At 44.9% G+C, this 26,277-nt stretch overlaps 1 protein-coding gene across 1 annotated transcript; it reads right to left on the bottom strand.

Moving 5' to 3' along the window:
- Positions 1–7,048: 7,048 nt before the first annotated feature.
- On the bottom strand, positions 7,049–20,062 carry Trim27 (tripartite motif containing 27). Its single transcript, XM_021180759.1, has 8 exons — positions 19,247–20,062; positions 18,077–18,172; positions 16,039–16,269; positions 11,795–11,817; positions 9,909–10,024; positions 9,756–9,788; positions 8,643–8,669; positions 7,049–7,874 (listed from the first exon to the last, which is right to left on the bottom strand). Exons 1-8 carry the CDS (start codon positions 19,664–19,666, stop codon positions 7,279–7,281), a joined length of 1,542 nt encoding a protein of 513 aa, XP_021036418.1. The 5' UTR covers positions 19,667–20,062; the 3' UTR covers positions 7,049–7,278.
- Positions 20,063–26,277: the final 6,215 nt, after the last annotated feature.

Here is a 26,277-nt window from a genome sequence, read left to right as displayed (position 1 = left end):
CCGCCTGCCTCTGTCTCCTGAGTGCTGGGAGTAAAGGCGTGGGCCACCATGCCCCGCACTAAGCTTTTATTTAAAAAAACAAAAACAAAAACTTATTGTATGTGTGTATATAGATGCTTTGCATGCATGTATATGTTGCTGCTGGAGTCCACAAAACTGGAAACCATAATGTGTAAGCAAGAGACCTGTAAGGTTAAGAAGAAGAAGAAAAGCTCAGACGAAGCATTATGTCCCTCATATGTTTTTGAGCGGTCTTCCTGCGAAGCCTTAGCAACCTGGAACCTGCTGTTGGGTGTGGGCTTGATTTCTCTGTGTTCTGCAACCAAAGTCTGCCGTGTCTTCAGCAACAGTGACTTGTTATGGTGGGCAACCAAGGGTGATAGCAATGGCCTGTGTTCCTTGGAGTCTAAGGTCTCCCTGAAAGATAACTGAGAGGGAGCAATCCCCACCCGGCACTGAGACTTTCACTTAATAACTTAAGTCTTTTGGAAGAATTTTCTACCCACACAGGGTACTGTATTCAAACTCCTTTTAAAAAAACACCATTATGTTTTAATTAGCTTACAAAGTAACAAGCTTCCATAGGGGTTTTCATAACTCCTTAGTTTTATTTAACCCATTCCATACTTGTGTCTCCTCTGTCCCCATCCCCAGCTACATTATTTTGTTTTTTTTCAAAGATTTATTTTCTATTGCTGTGTATGTATGTGTGCTGAGTGTATGTCACATGTGTGGGTACTCCTGAAGGGCAGAGGGGGCTGCAGTTACAGGCATTTGTGAACTGGTATGGGTACTGGAAGCTGAACTATGACCCTTTGCAAGAGCAAGCAGGAAGTGGTCTTAACCACTGAACCATCTCTCCAGCCCTCAATCCTACATTTTAATGAAAGCATTTTCTATAAGAGGGGATTTGAAAAGGCTGGTAGATTACTGAAAGAAGTGGCAGTCCAGCTACAGCTTCTCTCTCTCTCTCCATATATATATATTTATATATATATATATTATATATATATGTTAAGACTCTGTCTCAGTAAACCAACCCAACCCAACAAAACTCCAAGCCTTAATTCTCTTCCCTTCCCCATACTGAATTATGGGGACTAAACCAAATTTCTTGCACTAGTAAGCAAGAACTCAGCATTGATCCGGCCCTGAGATCCACGTGACCTTTACAAAGAAACTCGTATAAGTTACCTGATTTTCCTATATTATGTCCAGAATTTACTTTGGGGTATGATAGGAAATTTGAAACTAAGATGAAGTGAAATTCAAAATGGCCTTCAATATGAACTGGTGATTGCTGAAGCTGAGAGATGGTGCCAGAGTTTTACTGTGTATATTCTTCATGTGTGTTACTTAAACACTTTTACTAAGAAGGCCCTGAGTTCAATTTACAGTGCCAGCTGGATGGAATATAAAGAACGGATGACAGATAGCTTTGTTTTCCCCTATTATTCTCCTCCTTCAGGGCAACGAACCCTGAATCTGATTTAGAAATCACATCTCTAAACATTCTGCATATGCTATGAGTGAAGAGACATGAAAGCAGCTGATGTGTGTACCTTTATATACCCTACTATATTTCAGACTCTGAGTACAAAATTAACCCCACAGAAGGCAGATCGGAGCAAATTTGCACTTCAATACAGAAAAAGGGGAACTGACACAGAGCATAGGATGTTTGGTTTTGTCAACTTAACCAAATGTAGACTCACCCAGGATGAAGGATTCACTAAGGAATGGTTTGGATGGGATTGGCCTGAGAAGAACTTTTCATTATGTGTATGTATGGGGTTTTGCCTCCACGAATGTCTACGTGTCCTGTGTGCTGGTGCCCAAGGGCACTGGATTCCCTTGAACAGAAGTTATGTGGCTATGAGCTGAAGTGAGGGTACTGGGTCATCTCCCCAGCCCTACTGAGAAATTTTGATTGGGCTGAAGTGGGGCGATCCACCCTTTAAAATGTGGTCAGCATCTGTTCATGGTCTATGCCGTGGACCGAGTAAATAGGCGAGAGCCAGCGGAGCACTGGCACGCATGCGTGCATTTTCTCTGCTCTTGGCTGTGCATGTGACTAGCTGCTTCAAGTTCCTGCCAGACTCTCCTGCTCTGATGGACTGTAACTGAGAATTGAGTGAGAATGAATTCTTTCTCCCCTAAGTTGCTTTTGTCAGGGTATTTCTTTTCTTTTCTTTTTTCTTTTTTTTAACCACAGAAACTCTAAGTTAAACTAAAGCAGGACAATATTGTCACTGTGTTCACACACCTTGAATCTAACCCAGTAGAGTCAATTTCTCAACAACAGTCCCACCAGTTTGTGATTTCTCATTATTTTTCAGAGACCTCATACAGGAGGAAAAGGAGGGATAGGCAAAGGACAAGAGCTCAGTAACACAATCACAGCACAGTTTATTCCTGGACTGAGCTATGGATACCAGTCTCATGGCCTCAAGAAAGAGTACAATAGTCTATGTTTTAGCTCAGTGATGAGGCCTTGCTTTGCATGATTACGGTTCTGGGTTTGATAGAGTATAGTAGGAGGGTGGAAAGGTACAGGAAGGATATGCAGGAGAAGTGTTGACCTCGACCTTGACTTTCAGCTTCCACTGCTTACAGTAGACAAGGGCCACCTGCAGTGATGTTTCACTTATCCCCACTTCTTCAGATGCACTCACTTATCCCTTACCATTGACCTTAACTCCTTCAAGGACAGAAGCTATGTTATCTTGTGTTTTCCTAGCAGTCAGGTTCAGCTGAAGCGCCCCAAACTGGCTAACTACATATATGAGTCAAGGAGTCATTGTTTTTCACTGAAAAAGAGGCAGCAGCATTTTTGGCACCCTAGGAACCACTTAGGTACAAAAGGTTTTTATGGGAGGGGAGGTAACTTTTCTTTATATATCCGTTGGTCTGGACTTCAGATTACAGGTAGTAACATTAGCCGTTTGGCAGCTCTTTGTCCTTAATTTCATACTGCTTTTAAATGGTTGGAAATTATCATGCATATCTATTCTAAATGTATTTGGAGCAAGGTCTGTCCCATGTTTAGTTCCCCTTTATCATCTGAGTATCTCTTATAGGTGCTGTACCAGGAACAAAGGTGTAGCCCAAGGCATGTGGAGATGATTTCCTGCAGCAACAAAAGAATTAACTGGGCTGGAGAGATGGCTCAGAGGTAACTGACTGCCCAGTTACCACGACCAGGAGCCTAAAGAATCTTACTGATCCTCATATCCACGTTTATAGCTCACATTCTGATCCAGTAAGTGAAAAGGAAGTTTATGGCTACATGCCTTCAATCCTAGCACTTCGGAGGCAGAGGCAGTTGGATCTCTGTGACTTCCACAACAGCCAGGGCTGCTCGCCTTCCTATACATGCAGATGAATGATTTAGAACTAGCTTCAGGGTCACTTAGATTTTATTTTAAATATATGTGAAGGTTTTGCCTATATGTATGTATATCTGTGCCTGGTTTCTGTGAAGGTCATAAAATAGCATCAGATGCCCTCAGACCGGAATACTGAGAATTCAACCAGTCAACTGCTGCACCATCTCTCTCTCCAGCTCAGTTCGAGGGCTGTTTATCCCATTCAAATAGGACTTTTTAAAAGTTGAATCTTAAATACTCATGAACCCACCACCATTAAACACAAACATCACCTCTTGGCTGCTTCCTCTTGGTCATCTCCCTACACACTCAAGGAATGGCGATCCTTTTGTTCATAAACATAACTGGTATTTTTTTCACTCAGCATTAAGTTTCACCTTTAAATGTATTTGTGTGCAATGCACATCTTCTGCCTCACATACCATGGTGCTGTGTGCAGAGGTCAGAGGACAACTTCAGTGTCAGTGTTTCAAATACATGTGTAGTAGTCTAAGCATTTATACACCTGTAGACGATAAGCCAGCCTTGTGGAAGCCACCTGGGTTGAAGAGTTGGGACATAATTCATTCATTAGGACACATCTACTAATGGCCTTTAGCCATGGAAGCCCAGTGCTAGACTAGGAATGAGTATATTAAAATGTGCATGTAGCTAAACAATCTAGTATTCTGAGGACTTGTGCAGAAGTAGCTTAGACTGCTGAGACTTTCCTCAGCCTCACTGCAATGGGACGTCTAGAATCATTATATCTAGGGCAAACATTAGAAGGGTTGTTTTCCAGGTGTACTCTGACCTTGAAGATAAATCACTATAGAAAACAGTGATGTTTTCTGTTATCTGCAGAGCTGTTTTTCTGAAGGAGCTTTACAGCTTTTGCAATGACTTTGGTCACTAGTCGTGTGGAACACTTAGAATGTCTTGCATTGTTGAGTACTGCAAACAGTGTACAATAAGGACTAAACTTGCAGAGGCGTGATACATTCCATCAGCTATAGGGATTCAATTAGGACCCTTGGAATGAGGAATTTGTTTTACCAAAAAAACAACTTTCATGAACAACAAATAAATATACTTTAGTGTGGCTGTTCAAAGATTCAGTCCATAGAGGCTGGAACTCCCTGCTGCCAGCAAGGCCTTAATTCATCCTTGAGTGACCTGGGTAACCCAAGAACACCTCATTTTCTGCAGGATATGGTGACATCATCCACAAACCTGGGCTGGTTGTTTTGTTAGGAAGCATGTTTTGAGCCCTCCAGTCTATTCCACTCAGGGCTGCATTCTTTCAGAGACAATTTAAAAACACTCAGCTGAGCACATGCCTTCTCCCTGTAATCCCAGCACCCAAAGGACCAAGTCAGGAAGATCACACCAAGTCTGAGGCCAGTGTAGGCTCCAAGAGATTCTGTCTCAAGAACAAAAACTGCACAACACTAGTAGTAATACCCCACAGAGGCCTGGAAACATTCTCACAGTGACATTGGAGGATCAGCCAACACAATGGCTCTAGGCTATGTGTAAGGCACAGTAGCTTCTCAGCACTAGAAACAGTGACAGGGCACTGAGAAAGCATCTGTACAAACTACCTGAAAGGAAGCTATTATGTCAGAGATTTTGGACGTAATAATACATAATATAATAATAATATAAAATACTGTTTTTCCAAACTGGAAAAATCAATAGCCTCTACCACCACTTCTCACCCAAGACCCAAAATATAACAGCAATATACGCAAACATTTTCAGTTTATTTCTAAATAGTGTTGGGAAGGAGTCATGCAAGAGGAATCGAGCACTTGTGAGAAAACCCCAAGAAAAAAAGACCAGTCTTGCAACCTCAGTTTCTTCAAAATGATGGACTTAGAATGTGCTCCCACAGTCTTCCCACGTCTACCAGACAGGAGCAAGCTTAGAAATTATTAATTACAACTGGTTATTGTTATCCATTTATGTGCCTGTATGGAAAAAAATGTTTCTTGGCACATGTGACTTGTCCTTGAGACTGTACAGTTTACTCAATGTAAACCTTCTTAAATCCCCAAGAGTGTGAATTGTCCGACACTCTAAATAAAGTTAGCCAACTAACTATTGCAAATGAGACTTTAGTCCACCTCACTTTTAGGTGGTAAACACAGCAAGGCATGTATCCAAAAGGAAGCAGGGCTAAGAACCACAGTAGGGCTTGCTCAAAGTGACTATAGCTTCTCCCTCCAAAGGCCTCTAATGGTACAGCTGCTCCCAAAAGGATACAATGAGGCCCTGGAAGCACTACTACCTGTCAACACCTCCAGCTCACAAACACGCCAAGGATTATCTTAGATATATGCACCTAGCACCGAGAGACCTTTCAACAGAATGAAGGGAGCAAAGCCAATCATTAGAAATCCACGGAAGCAGAGCCACCAGTTAAATTTTATGTCACTACAGAGGCAGAGTCATTTTTCACCATTAATGTAAAATAACTGTAATGAAAACTAGGCCATATTTATGGATGCAATCAGAGTAGAGGTACCATTTCATGAAAGAAAAATGGGAAGGGTGTGTGTGTCATTTCAACAGTCTTGTTATCCATCCTGGGTTCTTAAAAAGGAGACATGGTCCAGGACTGTCTCAAATTGCTCTCTACTGTTATGGTAAAACACTGACCAGAAAAGCATCCTGGGGAGGAAAGGGTTTCCTTGGATTACAGCCCATCACTGAGTGATGGGTACCAGGGCAGGCGCTCAGGGCTGGACCCAGGAGGCAGAACTGAAGGATTACCAGGACCACTGCTTACTGGAGACTTTTTAAATAGACCAGGCCCAAGATGCAGTCTTGGCCCTCTCTGGACCACTACTTGTGTGTGCTGACCCTGAGGAAACACTTCCCAGATTTCACCTCAATAGTGCTGGCCTTCTGTTAATTAGTTGATTCTTTAGCCCCAGGTAACCAGCAGTGACTGTTGTAGAAAAACAAGTTTCACTTCAGTGGTATTGGTGTCTTGTTATTCACACCCAATTCTTCAGCCCCAGTTGTGCAGAAACCACACATTCTTTTTTTTTTTTTAACTTAACTGGTGCAGCATTCTTTTTTTTTTTTTTTTAAAGATTTATTTATTTATTATATGTAAGTACACTGTAGCTGTCTTCAGACACTCCAGAAGAGGGCACCAGATCTCGGTACAGATGGTTGTGAGCCACCATGTGGTTGCTGGGATTTGAACTCTGGACCTTCGGAAGAGCAGTCGGGTGCTCTTACCCACTGAGCCATCTCACCAGCCCCCGAAACCACACATTCTTAATTCAAATATATTACAAAATTACCCAGTCTTTGTTCCCCCCTGAAACTTCCTAAGTCTATCATCTGCATTTCTCAACACTCTTAATTTCCAAACCAAAGTTACAAACACTTTCAAAATCCTTTGCAAAACAAGGTCAGGTCTATCACAGCAATAGCTCATGAATCCGGCGCCAATTTTTAAAGTTGCGTCTCTCTTGCTATGACAAACATGGACAAAAGCCCCTTGGGAGGAAAGGTTTTATTTGGCTCATACTTCCATATTGTGATCCACACGGAGAGAAGCCAGGACAGGAAAGTGGAAAGTGGGTCTCCAAATCTAAATCCTATTCTTTTTATGTCCTTCAGTCATGTGTAAAACAAAAACAAGACGTATGAAACACAGGAGGAGGAATCTGGTTTTTATTTCTGGGAAATAGCAATACTTTTCATTACATCTCACAATCTGCAAGGGAAGGGAAAATGCAGCAGAGACCATGGATGGACATCTTGTCTCTACTGTAGGGGCATGGAAATGGTAAGGACACCCAATTTTGATGGACAGGAATCAGGACAAGATCCCTTGTGCCTGGGGTAGGATTACAGGCAACAGCACTCGTGGTCTATGTTCACTTCCTCACGGAGAGGTCTCCATGGAATGACCATGATTCCCAACATGGCCAGAAAACCCATCAATCCCACTCATAGGGCAGATGATCAAAGGAGCTGCGCTCTTCCCTCCCGAGTAGCTTAGGCTGAAGTAGGGCCGGACTGGCCCACAGAAGGTAGCATGAGAGAAAGTAAAGGTATGGCACCTCTCGGTCACATTGTAGAAGGAAACCTCACCAGCATCATAGTCCAAGAAAATCCCTACCCTCTGGAGAGGGGTCCGCAGGGGGAGTGCAGTCATTGGGGATGTAAGAGCCCAATATTCTTTCCCATACCACAATGACACTGCCCAGAATCCATTCTGGGGGGCTGAGGTCACTCCACCTTTTCTGCACACCGAGTCTTCACAGACACCTATGGTCCACTTGGCTTTATCTCCCACCTCTACCTCCCAGTAATGTCTCCCAGCGATGAAACATGGAGAGCCCAAGACACAGGGAAACAGATTGAATCGCTCAGGGTTGTCTGGAAGATCCTGCTGGAGGTAACTGTACCGTACTTGCCGAAGATTATCAGAAAGAATCAGACTGGGATAGGCTGTGTCTGGGTCCAGGGTCACATCAACTGTAGAAACAAAGGGGGGGGGGGTCAGCTGAGGGCCAGAAGAGCCCACTCAAGATCACCTGGTATTCACTGACTTCCCCAGAACACTGTAGGAGATGCCCACCAGAGGCTGTACTCATTATATATCAGACACACGGTGAACTGCATATGTAAAAAATTCTGTTGGAACTAAGCATGGTGGCACACGTGGAGACCGAGGCAGAAGATATCTTCAGGAGTTCCAGACCAGCCCATGTCGCATGGCCAGTGTTCCATAGTAAGACCCTGACTCAGAACCTAAAACTTTACTGTTAGATTAGCTGATTGCCTCTGTATGGATAACAATGAAAGTAATACAATTTTATTTCCCATTCCTTTTCTCACATCTAAGGCTCAACCTCCTTCGTAGATTTCATTTAAAGCTTCTTTACACATGTCTAATTTCTGAATTTGAAAACTTTGGTGGCCAATAGTTTAATATCACCACCTTTCAAATCATTCTTGTATTTGTTCTGAGAATTTGCCTTGAACATCCACTCTATTCAAGTTTTTCCATTTATCTTTTTTGAAACAGAAATCTAGGTGGATTAACTAAGTAGCAAAAAATGGCCTTAAACTCCCGATGTCCCTACCTCAGGTTCCCAACTACTGGGCTTCTGGCTGAATGATATCTGTGTATATGCAACTAAAGGATTCAAACTTGAGGCTGTCTCAAAGCACTTATACTAGTGGTTAGGCTCACAGGGCTTTTAATCCTTTCTTCAACATGGTTTGTCTTCAGGTACCTACCTGAGTATAACTGAGCCTCTCTCAACTCTGAAAGACAAGAGAGGAAAGAAGTTACTGAACCTGTGTGTCCTTCTAGGAAACATGTTAAGTAAGAAAAAAACCAAAAAACCATAAAGCAATGGGATCCACTAGCATTGCAGAACGCCCGTGTCAACTGGGTACTGATTTTCACTTGATGTTATGACTCCATATCTGCTTATCTGCCCAGGAATTTTTTTCTCTTTTAAAAAGACAGTCTTACTATGTAACTCAGGCTGACCTGAAACTCACTATATGGCCCAGGCTGGCTTCAAACTCATGGCAGCCATTGCTGATCAGCTGTAAAGTACTAGGTTTACAGGCATGCACCACTATGCTTTGCACATGCAAGGATTTTTAGGGTTAGGGGGTTTGGGAACCTTGGCTATACAGATAACATGTATGAACTTTGTAAAACATGGTATCAGACCGAGCCAAGATCAAGAATTCCACCCTCCAGAGAGCCACTGGATTCTGCAAAGGCAAAGTTCAAATGCATGACATAGATATATATAACTCTTAACTTGTACGAACCATCTTTGCTGTAGAGGCTGGGTGGCTCAAATGACACCCACTGCCATCATTAATTTATGTGGGGTTTCTAGCTGGCCAAGGATTTCACACAAGTCTTTGAAGTGGCAAAGGAAGAGGAAGAGAAATAAACAAGAATCAGATCAAGGAAAGCCACTTCTGGTTACTAGCCACTGAACTAAACGTAGTAGCTGTGGATATGGCGCAACACCTGTAACCCCAGAGGCAGAAGGTCTGAGGCAGGAGACCGGTGAGTAATAGGCTAGACTGGGCTACACATTATGACTGTCTCAACCAAACCCAAACTAAAGCAACGGTGTCAAGTAGGGAAGCACATGGATAACGTGTGCGTGTGTGATCACAAATCTCATTACACACGTGGAGTCTGTTCTCTCCTTACACCTTTATATAGGTTCCAAGTACCAGACTGAGGTCGACAGGTTTGCCCAGTAAGTGACTCCACTTACTGAGCCATCTTGTTGACACCCCCTGGACTGTCTATATATACCCGCTTCTTTCCAAGAAACTTAAAATGTCAAGAGCTCAGTAAATAGGTAAATTTACCTTGAATCTTCTCCATATCTGACTGCATCTTTTCTAAAAACAAAAAAAGAAGAGATTCAGTTTATATGACTCTAACTGGTTAGAAAATGCATCCTCAAATGACAATGATAACCACACACTCAGAACACAAACCCACTTTCTTCCTCATGTTACCTGTGAACTGTTTTAGACTTTCTGTCAAAAACAGACATTTTTGGGCAAAAATATGGATTTTCTCTTGTAGATCTGGGGGTGTGATCCAGGGCTCAGGGATCCTGATTCTTTCAGCCCTAAAACAAAACAAAACAACAAAATTATAGATAGTAACAATACATCTTTCCCCTCAATCCTTCAACCTTTTGAGGACCACAATAACCTGTCCAACACAAGTAGGCAGTCTTTAGAGCTAGCTACCACAAACTTTACAACTTTCCTCTAAACCACAGTGAGAGAGAGATAGATAACCTTTTCATTTCCATCTCTGCTAAAGCACTAGCTCAGAGCTTTGCAATTATCAAGTGTTCAGTGGGTATGTCAGCTCCCCCTATAACATCAGCAGCACTCAGGAGGCAGGAACATAAAGATCACTGCTTGTCCCAGGCCACCTAGGGCTACTTAGTGAGATCTTGCCCCCAAACTTCCAAAACAAAGGAAACAGAAAAGCAAGTCTTCAAAATGAGAATGAATTATGAGGCTGCCCTTGCCAGGAAGCAAAGTTTCCATGACAAAAGCCGTTGGTAATTATCTAGACTATTCAGGTTCCCAAACAGAGAGAACACCGTCTTTCGACAGAGAGACACTGTACAAGTAGTAAGACACAATTTCCTAGCCACTAAAGTGGAATGCACAGCAAAGATTTGTTTTCTCCCACCTTCCACACACTGTAGCTCATGGCTGGCCAATCTGTGATCTTATGACTGAGCTGCATGAGAGATTAAGATGCCTTGAAACCCAGAGTTCAGCAGGCCAGCCTGGTCTACAAAGTGATGTGTGTGTCTGTATGCATGCCACATATTTGAGTGCCCGTGGACACTAGAAAAGGGATCCCTTGGATCTGCAATTATAGGCAACTTACAGCTGGGTGCTGTGAAACAAATTCCAGTCTGAATGGCAAGAGCCCTTAACTGCTGAGGAGCTGTAAGGAACAGTTATCTGCATACATCTCCCAGCCAACACATTAAACTGCAGTATTCTAATCCTCTTCCAAATTCTGCTCCCTCAACATCAGTCTCACTCCTGCAGGCACCGTCACATTAACCACCATCTTTCCAAAGCCCGAATATCTAACTTGTAGCTATGATGGCCTGTTCCAATTTCTCCCTCTTTCTTCTGGTCTCACGTCTCTCTCCTCTCTTCCCTCCAATTCTGATGCTGACAATCAAACCCTAGGCCCTTTTACGGCAAACACACGGCATACTACTGAACTATGGTCACTTTCCATTTGACAGCACAGTAGAGAAATGACTACAGCTGGAATCTGTATGACCCATCAACAGCTGCAAGCTGGCCACGCCGCCCTTAGGCCTTATATGCTTTACTATATTAATGAGTAAGATAACAAAATGGGAAAGACTCTGGAATTTGCAGGAAGCAAGAGTCATAATTGCTCTTGTACTCTTGTCAAGCTCTGGAGGTGTCCCAACACCCAAACCATAGCACCCTCACAAGTGAACTCTCCCACACTAACGGCAAATTGTCAAAAAGCTCCATTTTTTTTTTTTTTTTTTTTGGAGACAGGGTTTAGGGTTTCTCTGTGTAGCCCTGGGCTGTTCTAGAACTCACTACATAGACCGGGCTGGCCCCAAACTCAAGAGAGATCAGCCCCCTGCCTGTCTCCTAATCAATGGGAATAAAGGTATGCTCCATTAGGCTCAACCCTGCTCTGAAGTCCCACGGAGGAGTTAAGGTTTCTTTAGTTTCCTGAAGGGTAGAGACTCCCTCCCTTCAGGCAGACTCAGTAAGCCATCTACTTGGGCGCTCTGCTTGGCCTCCAATGGGGATTTACAGATCAATGGGCCGAGACAGCCTTAGTACACATCACACGGGACAGAGAACAGTACCTGCTCAGTGTGTCTCCAATGTCCTGCAAGAGAAGAGAAGAGAAGAGAAACCATGAGATGATAAGCATAATTTCAGTTTTCTTCCAAAAGTTCACTGAAAATCCACCTATGGGCCTGCCCCCCACGCCCCCTTGGACACTACAGACAAGAAGATAATTCAACCTGAAGGACCTAGAAATCAGGCAGAGGCAGTAAGGATTCACTGACTCAGGCATCCTACTCTTGGGCCTCAGCTATCTGCATGTACAGAATACTTACAGAAAAATTCGAGAACCACAAGTAAACAGAACAGCCACACTTGCAGCCAACTCCTGCATACTCTTTCTCCATCTAGTACCCTTAATGTTGTTGTATCCGATTTTCAGTTTCCTTCTCCTCTTTCCTGACCCCTCCTATCTCATTTGCTCTTTGCCCTATAATTGTTTCCTTTGCAAAACTAGCTCGTACATGTATTCTTCAACCTCTTCCTCCCCAAAGTGCCATACTATATTATCATTTTAAAATTTTATTTGTGTGTGTTGTATGCACAGAGCCTAGAGGAACTCAGTGGATCCCTGGAGCTGAAAGTGTAGGCAGCTGTGAGCCAGCTGATCTGAGCACTGGGAACTGAACTTTCCTAGAAGAGCAGGAAAGACTCAACCACTGAGCTATAGTTCCAGCCCCATACTTATTTTGCATTTTGCTTTTTTCCTCTTAGCTCTCTGTATACTAGAAACCATCCATTAGTTTATAGGTCCTCTTGAGACAGGATATTACTAAGTCTAGACCTGACTGGCCCGAAACTAGCTATGCAGAGCAGTCTAGATTTAATGTGGCATTGAGTGCCCTACCTCTGCCTACAGAACACTGGTAATATGGGAATGCAGCACTACTTCAGGCTTCTACTAGTTACCTTTCTCCTTTTAAAAAGTTGCACAGAGGGCTGGCGAGATGGCTCAGTGGATAAGAGCACTGACAGCTCTTCAGAAGGTCCTGAGTTCAAATCCCAGCAACCACATGGTGGCTCACAACCACCCATAATGAGATCTGACACCCTCTTCTGGTGCATCTGAAGACAGCTACAGTGTACTAATGTATAATAATAAATAAATCTTAAAAAAAAAAGTTGCACAGTATTCTGTGGGGTAGGTGTTTAGCTGACTAAATCGATCTTTTAGGATTAGAAGTTAGATTGTTTGCAATATCACAATGTCAATATCTGAGAGAGAGAGAGAGAGAGAGAGAGAGAGAGTGTGTTGAAGCAATCATTTTACTATATACTTTCATACTTGGACAACTTTGATTCCCACTATCTAATATGGGACACCTTAGTGTAGCTTTAGTTGGCATTCCCTCCTTTTTTGTAAATGCTGGTCTGTCTGCTTACATTCATGGGTCAATTTTATGTTTCTGCAGCTTGTCTTTTTGTGAGTTTTGCTCATTTTCTCACAGGATATTCTTTCAAACTTTTTTTCTTCCTCAGACAAGGTCTCATGTGGCCCAACAAGGCTTAAACTCCTGATCCTACCTCTACTTCCCAAGTGACGGGGCTACTCTGTAGCCTTAGCTTGGCCTTGAACTCACAGCAATTTAGAGTCAGCCTCATAAATGTTGGGAAGATGAGTATGTGCCACCACACCAGGTCCTCCCTCCTCCAATTCTTATGACAAGGTTGCCTCTTATCTAATTCAAGTAGTTAAAAGTTCAAATAAAGATTTTTTGTTGTTGTTTTTTCGAGGCAGGGTTTCTCTGTATAGCTCTGGCTGTCCTGGAACTCACTTTGTAGACCAGGCTGGCCTTGAACTCAGAAATCGCCTGCCTCTGCCTCCCGAGTGCTTGGGATTAAAGGCGTGCGCCACCAAGCCCGGCTCCAATAAAGTTTTAAACAGCTTGCAACTTTATCACTTGGGAAATGAGGTAAAAGCTAAATTCAAGGCCAACCTGGGTTATGTGAGACTCCATCTCACAAAACCCAAAAAGTGATCCGAGGTAGTATGCCTTTTTTTCTGACCTCCATGCAGTTTGCTTTCCCCCAAAGAGCCCGGATATCCAGACTTAATCTCCTGGTTGAATTTTTGCACACTTCCACCATCCAGCTTCAATTTCGTGATTCACACAGTGATAAATAGTCTCATGCTGAGCGTGGTGGTATTGGCATGAAATTGTAGTTGTTTAGAGGTCAAAGCAAGAACATACAAGCTTGAGGTCAGCTTAGGCAACACAGCAAACCTTTGTCTCAAAGATAAACTAAAACAAAATCCCATTATAATTCCCCTAAACACACTGGATGGACAGCCAGGGATACACTGTGAAACCTCTTACAGAAGAGCAGTGAACACCCAAGAAGGATAAACACGGGGGAGTGGAGGTGGGGCTGGGCACTGAGTAAGAGCACCTACTTTGACCTGATGACCTGAAGTCCAGCCGCAGAACCCACATAAAGGTGAAAGGAGTGACTGATTCCCTATCACTAGCAGTCCTCTGAGCTCCACAAGTGCACAACCCCCCCCCCCATCATACATCCACACCCACCTATCTATCATCAACCACCAATCCTACCCTGCCTCAGAGCAGAGGCTTCTCCATACACAACAGTTTCTTCCCACAACAGAAGACCCACTCAAAGCAAACTACCATTCCATCCCCAGCCTTCTTAGGAACACATACTTCTGACGTCCCACCATTTCTGACAGTGTCCACATGTTGTTCCCTCCCCTGATCCTTACCAGACACCCTCCCTACACTTTCAAAACATTTAGTTCCTTTAAGCACTCCTTCCAGATAAAGGGACAGCCATCCCGGTCTGAGTCCTCTCCAGCATCACCCTTCGACTGGTCCTCTACCCTGACGTTTTACATGCACTGCACCTGATTAACTTTCAGTTCTAACACGGTTCCTTTGACTGTTCTACATGAAGTCATCAATGGTGACCAGTTTTAAACCAAACGGTTTTGGCTCTGGTACTGTTAAGCATCAACCACATCAAGACTGTCATCTACCTACCCCCACCACCCTGGTCATTCCAACTCACAGGTCAACAGTCCCTCCCTTCTCTCTCTAGCAATAACACAGTGAGATCTATCAAGGCTTAAGCCACCCCCCCTTATCATGTTAAAAGGGGTTAGTGAGCTTTTTCTTAAAGAGTTACAGGATAAGCAGTTTAGGTTTCATAGTCTCCACGCACACTCACTACTGCTGATGTAACAGGAAAGCAGCAACAGATGTTATGTATATGAATGAGCATGACTATGTATGATAAAATCATAGACATCTATCCTCAGTATCATATAGTTCCACCTTGATGAAAAACCTTCTTCACCTTTCCCAAACATCTTCAAATAATAAAAACCTACTTAGATACAAGTAGCAACAGAAATAAATGGCAGGTCACAATTTTCTCACTACTGTAGTACCTCACAATCCCTTTCCAGTGACATTTATTAAAATCTGTGATAACCATTTACTTATTGTCTGAACTCCAAACTAAAACACAGTTAAGGAAAGCTTATTCACCCATCACTTAATTCCTGTGCCCTCCATAGTACTTAAACCAATGGAAGAGGGCTGGAGAGATGGCTCAGTGGTTAAGAGCACCGACTGCTTTTCCGAAGGTTCTGAGTTCAAATCCCAGCAACCACATGGTGACTCACAACCATCCGTAATGAGATCTGATGCCCTCTTCTGGAGTGTCTGAAGACAGCTACAGTATTATACTTACATATAATAAGAAAGAAAGAAATCTAAAACAAACAAACAAACAAACAAAAAGCCCAAAAACAAAAAACAATGGAAGACAAGACAGGCAGGCAGGCAGTAGTAGTTCATCTACTGTGATCTTTCCCTGGAAAGCATTTGGCTTCCCTCAGTTATACCAGCACAACTATAGCAACATTCAGGTTAACTACCTGCTCTCCACTCAGTATTCTTGGCTATGGTTAAAATATTTGTATATATTAAAATTACTGGATAATGAAAGGGTCTTGAATGACCTGTAGCTCCAATGCTTTATTATACATAATCTATTCTGAGATTAATGAGGCCCTAAGACTAAAGGAAAGTGCAGGAGAGACCCAAGGACTAGGTTTTTCTTTTGCCTTTTCCATGACACAATGCAACTGAAGACCTGAGTAGTGTCAACCACAACTTCTAGCATACGTGTTTTCCTTCCAAAATGCTTAACACTTCAGCTGTTAAAAAAGGACACGGGGAAGCATCAATGCTGCCTGATGAGCTGCCGCCCTGTCCTGCAGTGCTCCCCTGGTTACCTGTAAGAGCTCCCGAGTGGGCTGCTGCTGCTTCTCTTCCAGCTGGGCAATCAGGCCACTGAGGTGGGAGATGTTGCAGGAGAACTGAGTGATGGCCCCGTTGATGCTGTTATAGATGGCCAAGTCGAGCTCCTCAAGGCGAGCCAACAGGCGGTACTCATGCTCCTTCAACGAGTGATAGAGCTGCTCAAACTCCCAAACAATTTTTTCCCTCTCCATCTGAGTCAGGCTCTGTGAATGACAAGCAAAGGTAAGAAGAGGAAAGGCTCACTCCTAGAATCCTTCAAGATAATCTCCATGATTTAACCCCAAGATCTCACCATTTCAAATTATACTAAAATACACACTATACTTACCCACTCACTTTCCAGTCTTTACACACCAGACACACAAAGACCATGAACTGAATTACTTCAAATATTAATTAAGAAACAGTCCCTGATCTTAAGGGACCCGGTCTAATAAGAGTCAGGTCCACCCACATCATGGATGAGTAAAGACAGTAGGAGAAACTGAATGGTCTTCCTAAAATCTGTGTTCACGCAGGGTCTTATAGAATGCCATGTAAGCATCAACTAGATAGGCTTTCTAGGTGAGCAAATGGTACCGGCAACCAAGTGGGGAGAGAAGGCACATCACATTGTTCCACATGACTGGAGCCCATGAACATCTTGCCTGGCAGACTGAGCGTCATCAAACAGTCATACAGAAGTGGCAGGGTTAGGTCTGCACTCTGTGGACGTGACCTGGCATGACCAAGCAAAAGTTTCCTGGACTTGTTTACTTGGTCTCAGTAAGTAAGCCATGCCCTGATTTTTTTTTTTTTTTGGGGGGGGGGTGCTTATGGGTTTCTTTCCACACAATGTCTCTATTACAGTTTGTCCATCTTTCCTTTATTTCTTTCTAATTCCTCTATGCCTGTATTCCTAGCATTTGGAAGGCAGACATGGGAAGACTGGAACTTCAAAGTCATTCTTAACTATATAATGTATTTAAGATCAAAAAAACCTAGAGCTCTAACTAGGAAATTATAAACCACGTGAGGCAGTGCATATCCACACTCCCAACACTTGGGGGAGACTAAGGCAGGAATATGGAGTTCAAGCCCATCCTGGCTGCACAGTGAAACTATTTCTAAATAAATGGTCAGCAAGATGGCTCTAGAGCAGTCAAGAAAGATTTTACTTGAATCCAGCCAAACCCACTCATTTATGTATTAGACACGGCTGTTTTTGAGATGCACTAACTGGGGTGTTGTGATTTGGCTTGTGTAAACTAACAAAGAAAAACTACTTATTACTGGCTCTTTTCAGAAAGTTTGCTAAAATCTGACCTGAACTCAACTGCTCCAAGAGCCCTCTACTCAGACCTCTTTTAAGCTGGATAAGCCTTTCAAAGTCATAAAGCACACAATATAATCTTAGATAACATTAAAGCTAAAAATAAATTTATGCAATCCAAAGCAGTGTGACTTACACCCTGGCACAGGTGTTTCTTACTGCAGGCCACTTGGCAACCTCGTCTCACTTCCACACACTGTCTGATTCAGCCCAAAACACACCTTTCAAAGGAAGAAATGGCAGCACTGACTGCTGGAGAGCCACAGGTTTCTTAGGTCTGACCTCTCTATTCCAACAGAAAGAAATTAAGGCCCAGAAAGCCTGCACCCACTCTACTTAAACTGGCTAGTGTCTGACCCAAGAAGCAGGCCCAGGGTTCGGGATTCCTAGGGGTTAGTTCTCTCTGGACAAACCTCCCAAAGCGGATACGCTGCGTGTTTAAGTTCAGTCTACACAGGATCACCGAGAAGTTTCTTCATCCCATTTTCAAGCAAGAGGTTGTCAAGACCCCACTCACTCAGACGTGTGGCAGAGCTAAATGATGCGAACGACAGACACCAAGGGGATAGGCTCTGCTTAGAGGCTTCTCACTACACCCCTGCCAAGGCCGAGAACTCTCAGGGATTTTCAGAGCACTTCAGAAGCTTACTATCCTGATGCAATCAATGCCTCTGCAGGCTGGAGATCTGGACCCTTACCAAGAGCTCAGCTCGGGCCTGCTCCCCCTGTGCCCGCCGTCTCTTCTTCAAGTCTTTCACTCTTCTTAGGTGGTCCAGTCGGTTCTGGATTTGCTCCTGAAGAAAGTAAATAGTCGGCCAGTTCAAGATTTTGCAGATCTCAGCATCAGAATACTCTGCTTTTCACACATGAACCCAAACTACAGATGCCAAGGCCCCACTGGACTCTCTTCTCAGACCATAATGCCACTCCTGGGAAGAGCCCAAAGCACAGGGGCCAGCAAGTGTGCTAGCAATTTGTTATTTAAACTCAAGCCACCTACCAGTTCCTAGAAGCAGTTACGAGACATCTGGGTAAGGAGGCTCAAAAGTTAAGCTATTTCTCAGATGAATACAGAAAAAAAAAATTTATTTTCCTCATTCAAAGAATCAGTAAACATTACTAAATTACAACTTATCTCCAGCCAGTGAAATGATACAGGTGACAGCTTTGTAAACGTGACTGACATTTGGATGAACTCACATTTAAACAAATATATAACTGTGTTGGTATAGATCCCTGCAGCCCTCAAGATCATTATCACTTCAGAGCTACCTTTATATGTAACGTTTTCGCACTACTGTGTAGCTGTGCCAGTGTTTATTCAACACTCCACAAAGGTCCTGTGAGTTCACTTCCCCTTCACAATAAGCCATCTCCCGAGTCTGAGAGTGGCTAAATGATTTACTTAAGCAGTAAAAAGCTCTGTTCATTTCCATTCAGTTCTAAAACAGGTTTACAGGGAAGTACTGGGGACACAGATTAAGTGATGGGCACTGCTCGATGTGCATTCAGCCAGCCAACAGTGACTGTCTGGTTTGGTATCCTGGGTCAGAGTTCGAGGCGTTCAAGGCCTATGGAAGTGTACTTGGGCTCCATGTGCATCTCCTTTGTCAAGGGAGGGTCTCCTCGCGCCGTCCCAGTCGCGGCACGCGTAGAGGCGGTTAACAGGGGCGCTCGGGGTGGGTGGTGGGGGTGGGGACGCTCCTGGCCTCGCCAGCTACAGGTTCTCCTTCCCAGTCTGAGTGCGGAGGCTCCGCAGCCGACAGGGAGGAAATGACGGCGGTGGGCCCCACGTCCGGCTCGCCATTTTCTCGGCGTCAAACCAGGAAGCCCCCGGGTTGCCCCTTTGTCCGCCGGCCCGGCCCTACCTTGAAGCCCTCCACCGCCTCCTCCAGGGGCAGCACGCTGTGGCCGCGGTGCTCGCGCGAGCGGTCGCACACCACGCAGATGGGCATCTGGTCCTGCTCGCAGTACAGCTTCAGAGGCTCCCGGTGCTTCTCGCACACGCCCATCTCGCCGCCGGGCCCCGACGGCCGCTCGGTGCGCAGCTGCTTCACCAGTTGGGTCACGTTGGCCAGGTGCCGGTTGGGTCGCATGTGGCGCTGCGGGAAGGTCTCCCGGCACTGCGGACACGACACGTTAGTCTCCGCGGCACCCCAGCAGCGGGCCAGGCACGCGCAACAGATGTTGTGGCCGCAGTCGAGCATCATGGGCTCCACGAAGTACTGAAGGCACACGGGGCAGGTAGTCTCCTGCTGCAGGCACTCGGCCACGCTCCCGGAGGCCATGGCGCGGGCCGGCTGGGCCGCAGGGCATGAGCCCGGAGCCGAGCTCTGCCGGAGCTCGGCGCGCTCGCTCCGCTTCTCGGCTCCGGAGCGGGGCGGGGCCTCCGGCGCGGGGATCGCAGACGCGCGCGGAGCTCTCGGGAGGCCAGACCCGTCCCCGCACAGCTGCGCCTCACCGACAGCGCGGGGAGGAGGCCTGGGCCCCGGAGCCCGGCTGAGAGCCGAGCCGAGGGGAGTCGGGAACCGGGCGCCGCGGGCTGGCTCACCGGGCAACGTGGCCGCGTCGGAAGGGGTCCCGCGGCCGCGCAGACTCCTCAGGGCCGAGCGGAAGAGGTGGGCCGGGGGCGGGGCCTGGCTTCCCGCGTCGCGCTGCTCTCTCAGGGCGGGAAGGCGGGTTTCCTCTGCTCAGTCCTGGGTCCCGGGTACCCAGCCCGGGAGTCGGTCGTGGCTGTCGCGTGCAGTGGGAGCAGAGTGTCCCCTGGCAGTGGCGTCGGGTCACTCCAAGCGTCTGTGGGCCCCGTAGTCTTCTGCTGAGTTTCCTCTTAGTGCCTAGGCCTCGGCTCCTTTAAAAGTAAGATGGCTTTGCATAAATACCGGAAAGCTGGGCGGGGAGACCAGCTAAGCCCCTCCCAGTGTGACACACCCAGCTCCAGGCGTTAACAATCGCTAGAAACGGGTTTAATCATCAGCAACTTTTCTCAATGGCAGAAACGAAGAAGCCCAGTTCTATTTCCACCCTAAACTAAATTATCGTTCCGAGCCTCATTTTCTTCTCGTGTGAAATGGGGACCGATCGAATCCCGACCAGAGTGCTGACCTGACCATGAAGTCCTCCCCCATCTCCCTAGCTCTACCGTTACTAGGGAGCCACCCCACCGAGAGCCCGCTTGTGAGTCCCTAACTTCTTCACAGGCTCCTCAGGTGCCCAGTGCCTCACTTCCTCAAGTGAGTAGCCAGACCCAACGTGTCAAAGGGCTGCCTGGCCACACACTTCTCTCTCGTCTTCCCTGCCCCATGCTGAAGAACCAACGTGGCTGTGGGTTCCTATGAGACCCTCGAAGAAACAACCCGGATTCTGCCACGTGGGCCTCATTCTCAGAACACTCCCCCACCCCCACCTCCAGCCTGGCTCCTGCGGCGCTGGGGCCAAAAATTCTGACTGTCCACTGTAGTGTTGTCCTTCCGCCCATGACGTTAATAACTCTTCTGATAAGTTCTTACTCCCAGCAATCTGGTTCAGTGCCCTCCTTGAGCCCCCATACCCTATTGCTTTCAGGAATTTTCACCATCAAGGAGTTACACCTTTTTAAACGAACAAACAACCCACAGGTTGAGCATAAAGATCTTTATCCATTAGTTTAAATAAAGTACCCAGTGCATCGAATGACATTGAGTAGAACCTAAAACTTGCTTGTTTCTGCCCAATCGAGAGTCCTGTGATGACCGGAGGAGATCTTGTAGCCTGGTTTCTTAACACAGAATAGGTTTTTCAGTTCTGTGCGCTGTCACTTATGCTATGGACTTTCCTACTCTCCTTTGGGATTGACTCAGTGCCTGCCCTTGTGTTTGAGCAACAGGGAATTTCTGTATCCAGGGCATCAATCACTTCACTGGATTCTGCTTGGTTCTTCCCTATGGGACAAGAAATCCGAGGTACTTAACAAGTCTCGATCGATCACCCAAACCTCCATTTTCCCCACCTGCTCTTTGAAACTCCAGGCTCAAAACAACTCAGCACACGTCCAGTAAATGGTAGAATACTTGTCCTAGGCTACACTGTAGTCTACTCTGGTACAAAAGTTGAAAGGAATTGAAAGTGCCAGTCTTACTCCAGAAGGAAGAATTCAGTTTTGCAAGCCGGTGTAGAACTATGAAATGCAAGGGGCAGATATGTGTTCTTAGGTCATCAGTGCAGCTCTGGATTTTAGCTTTGTCATGCAGGGCTCCTGCGGCCTCTGCTTTCCTAACCTCAAGGCAGATGGCCTGGACAAGCCAGGTAAGTAGGGCAAGGTGGAGGAAGTAGGGGAAAGGAAACGCTTCCCCTTCCGGGATTGCTACTGGCTCCCTCCTTTCTCAAGCGATGACTGTCTTCTCTTTCTCCGCTAAATTTAGTAGGCTTGTCGTGAGCTTTATGGCTGAGTTGCCTACTCATTTCCAGTGTTTTCAGTGTTGGAGATCGAACCCAGGGTGTTAAGCTAGGCAAGTGCTCGTCCTCAGGCCCATCCACGCAGTTTTAGTGTTTGTTCCTCCACCTTGGCCTAAATTATTGCAATACCTTATCTGTTTGCAAATGACTTGGAAATGATTCAGTAGTTAGATGGATGAAATTGCTGCTATGATTTTTTTTTTTTTTTAAATCAACTATGGTTGTCAGAGAAACCCTGCTGCTAAGGTTGATGTCTGACATTACCAAAACCCCCTGAGCTTGGTGCAAAATGCTGGACTCCCTTTGTCAGCAGGGCTTCTTCTTCTCTGACCTTGTCTGGAGAGCTTAGAAATGCCCCCCTCCCCCTTAGCATCTACCTGAAGAACTGCACGTAGCAGTGGTGAGATTACAGGTTCTCCTTCCTCCACGTAAAAACCTGTCCAGCAAGCACCTGAGATTCCTGGAATGCCTCCCTATGTTAATGAGGCATCTCTACCTTAGCCTTCAGCCAGTGACCTTTGTCCACCCTGGAGATCCCTACTTCCTTCTGCAACGTTAGAGAGCCTTTGGTTCCCCTGAATAAAGTTGACCTGTCTCCCCAAAGCTGATGCTGGACTGTCATTTCCGTTTGTATTCACAAGCCTGTTCATCCATCGGCTCTGCCCACTTTATCCTGGTGGGCTGGTGGAGAATGACACCAGGGAAAACCACATATGGTAACAATGCCTAGTATAGTTGCTAACTTTTATACACGTATGGGAACAAAACAACAATTCTGAACTGTTTAGTCATCTGATAGGGGATGAGTATCCTTAATATATGAAAGACTCAAGAAAAAGTTAACATCCATACAACCCAGAGCTCAATACAAGAAAACAAAACTTTAAAAAACTCAATCAATAAATGGTCAAATGAATTAAACATATAGTTCTCAAAAGAAGTACAAATGCCCAATGTGTGTGAGTGTTCGAGCACTCACTCTCACACACACACACCCACACCCACCCCATCCCCCCCCCACCCTACAATATTCAACATCTTTAGCCACTAGGGAAATAGAAATATTGGGTTCCATCTCCCATCCATCATAATGGCTGTCATTAACACTAAGCAACAGCAAATACTGGCAAGGGATTAAGAGGGTATCTTTATTCTCTGTTGGCCAGATTGTTAACGAGTACAGGAAAAGAGTAGAGTTGTCCGTGCTCCGGTCAAATTAAGTTAAATCTATCTGTAGTGCAACCTGCTCCTGGGTATAGCCACACAGAATGCATCTCCATGCTTATTGATGCACTATTCATGGTAGCCAAGGTATTAAATCAATCTAGGTGTCCATCAAGAGATGAATCGATAAAGAAAATGGGATACGTATGCACAACAGAATTTGATTCAGCCATAAAGAAGAATAAAATTATTTACAGGTTATAACATTAAGACAGACTCAAAAGATGTATCACAGCTTTTTCTTGTAAGTGAAGACCAAGTTTTTTTAAAAAATGAAACACAGCCGGCCGTGGTGGCACAAGCCTTTAATCCCAGCACTTGGGAGGCAAAGGCAGGCAGATTTCTGAGTTTGAGGCCAGCCTGGTCTACAAAATGAGTTCCAGAACAGCCAGGGCTACACAGAGAAACCCTGTCTCGAAAAACAAAAACAAAACAAAACAAAACAAAAATTACAATATCATATATAAACACACATGTGTATATACACACAGGGACACAAAAATGCACTCATCAACTCAAACCTGACCTGCACAGGCCTGTAATCAAATATCAAAAATTTGAAGCCAACCTGGACAAGAGTTTAAGGCCAGTTTGAACAACTTGGTGGAACCACTGAGGTAGAGGAGAAAGAAGGGGAGGGAGAGGGAGAGAGCATGTGCCTAGCATGTGAAAGATCCTATGTTCAAATCTTTACACTGTGGCTAAGGAAATACACAAGTGTGTGTGCATTCGTGTGTAAATAAGAGCAAGGGGAGTGATTGGAATGATTGGGGTACCATTGCACCCCCTTTTAAAGAATTGTTAGTTTTATGTGTGTGTGAGTATTTTGCCAGCATGTGTGGACATGCACATGGACCCTCTGGAACTGGAGGTACAGATTGTTGTGAGCTGCCATGTGAGTGCTGGGAATCAAACCTGGGTCCTCTGGAAGAGCAACCAGTGCCCTTAACCATAGAATCTCTCCATCCTCTCCATATAGTTTTGAAATATCAAAATTATAGACAGAACATTGGCCAGTAGTGTCCGAGGGTGTAGGAAGAGAAGGTGGCATGAGATTCCTTGGCACAGTTTTGAATTTATATTGAGATTGTTCACATGATGTTTATGTGTGAACTGGAAATGGCAGAGAGAGAAAACCTAAAATAGCACAAATCTTTAAACTCTTAAAGCCCACCTCCAGTGGTATACCTCCTCCAACAAGGCCACACCTCTTTCTCCAAACAGTAGCACCAACTGAAGACCAAGTATTCAATGTCTATGGGGAACATCTCATTTAAACCACCACACAAATAAACAAAACTTTAAAATTGAGTTTTGTGACATTATTTCATAGTCATGTATTTGAGGCAATATGTCCATTTAATTTTCCCACTTAGAAATATTCATTTTTAGACCTCATTATATAAAAACTTTAAAGATTTCTTTTTACACTGAAAACATTTACATGTGGGCTGGTGAGATGGCTCAGTGGTTAAGAGCACTCACTGCTCTCTCAGAGGTCCTGAGTTTAATTCCCAGCAACCACATGATGGCTCACAACCATCTGTAATGGGATCGGATGTCCTCTTCTGGTGTGTCTGAAGACAGCTACAGTGTACTCATAAATAAATAAATCTTAAAAAAAAAAATGACATGTATCTGTGTATGTGGGTGTGGGATACCTTGGAGTTAGAGGTGCCAGTAGTTTTGAGCCACCCAAAGTAGGTGCTGGGAACTGAATCTGTCACCTCCTTTCCCTCTGCTTTCTTTTCCTCCTTCTTCCCCTCTTTCTCTTCCTCCTCTTCTTTCTTTTTGGGACAAAATCTCTCACTGATTTAGCTATACTGGTTGGCTAACACGTTCCAGGAATCAGTCCGTCTCCCCTCGCTAGCAGATAGGCATTGCCCTACCTGGCTTTTAAGTGGGTGCTGGGGACTTGAACATAGATCCTTGCACTTGCACAGTGAGCACTTTATTGACTGAGTCATCTAGCCTAGACCTTCACCTCTGGAAGAGCAGCAAGTGTTCTTAACTGCTGATTCCTCTCTCTAACAACAATTAAAGAAAAGGAGGCCATGAGTCTGCGAGAGAGCAAGGGGGAGGAGAGGGGCACATGGGAGGAAAGAAAGGGGGGCGCTGCGATGATAACCACAAAAAATAAAAATTATCAAAGTATATGCATACATTAGCATTTGTGTGTGTGTCAGTGCAAGCTCTCTCTCTCTCTCTCTCTCTCTCTCTCTCTCTCTCTCTCTCAGTCTCTCTCTCTCTGTCACACACACACACACACACACACACACACACACACACACACACACATACACTGAGTCATCCTGAAGCCCCTGGCTTAACCTGTGGGTACTGAACACACTTGAGAAACTTGTCCTTGCACTATAGAAATAACTGAGCCTGAGTATAAACTCTCAGGCAAACTTTCTAACGCAAAAGGAAAGGGGTCAAAGACAGGATCAACCCAGCTTTCAAGAAATCCACTTTTCCTACAGACCTGGGAAAGTGTGGGCATTTTATTGAGTTATTGCTGGGGTAAGGTTTATTAGTCATGAGAATGGCTTTTTCTCCCGCCAGGAATCTTCTTAGTTATGATTTAGGGAGATTTTCCCATTTAGGATGCAAATTAGTTGCAGTTTGTTTTCAGAAATATCCAGACATGGCCCTGTATGTGGAGGGTTCTTGTGTCGTGGTGAGACAAGAGGGTGGGGACAGGTACTGAAGAGGGGAACTTGTGGGTGACCAGGTCTAAGAATTAAAGCTGTGAGAGTCTGCTGTCTCTTATCCATGTGTGTCCTCTTGCTGTGTTACTCTCTCTTCTATCATAGACTGGTTTCTCTCTAGCTTCTCTCAGCAAGCCTTAGAACATCTTGTTTTCCTTCACTATTATGGGATTTTACATGCTTTGATTAGTTTGCTAAATAATTCTCCAGAAACTCCTTGAGAAAGAGTAAATGGAACATAACATTTTCTGAATTTTGAAAATGTTTGACTGGTAAGGTGTCTGTGGGTAAAGGTGCTTGCTTCCATGCCTGGGTTTGATTTGTGTGACCCACATGATAGGAAGAGGGCACTGGCTCTGTAAGCTATCCTTTGATGGCCATGTGCACACCGTGGCATCTGCCCCTCTCTAAATAAATAAATGTAGTGGAAATGTCTATTTACATTTAATCAATAGTTTGGCTTGGTGTAGACTTGTAGATGTGATTGATCATGACTCGCCCTCTTGACCACTTGGAAGGATGAGGCATGAGGT

Source organism: Mus caroli, chromosome 13, assembly GCF_900094665.2.
Source record: "Mus caroli chromosome 13, CAROLI_EIJ_v1.1, whole genome shotgun sequence".
Taxonomy (NCBI): domain Eukaryota; kingdom Metazoa; phylum Chordata; class Mammalia; order Rodentia; family Muridae; genus Mus; species Mus caroli.
The sequence above is the reverse complement of the archived record's forward strand: the minus strand, read 5'-3'. Positions and strand labels throughout refer to the sequence as shown.

What these genes read in the sequence shown, in the direction of transcription:
- Trim27 (XM_021180759.1), bottom strand. Translation starts at nt 19,666, where the DNA reads ATGGCCTCCGGGAGCGTGGCCGAGTGCCTGCAGCAGGAGACTACCTGC. An exon ending in CCACTCGGGAGCTCTTACAG is followed by an intron (nt 11,818 to 16,038) that starts GTAACCAGGGGA and finishes CTTCTCTTGCAG; the next exon opens with GACATTGGAGACACACTGAG. An exon ending in ATTGGAGACACACTGAGCAG is followed by an intron (nt 10,025 to 11,794) that starts GTACTGTTCTCT and finishes GTTTTGTTTTAG; the next exon opens with GGCTGAAAGAATCAGGATCC.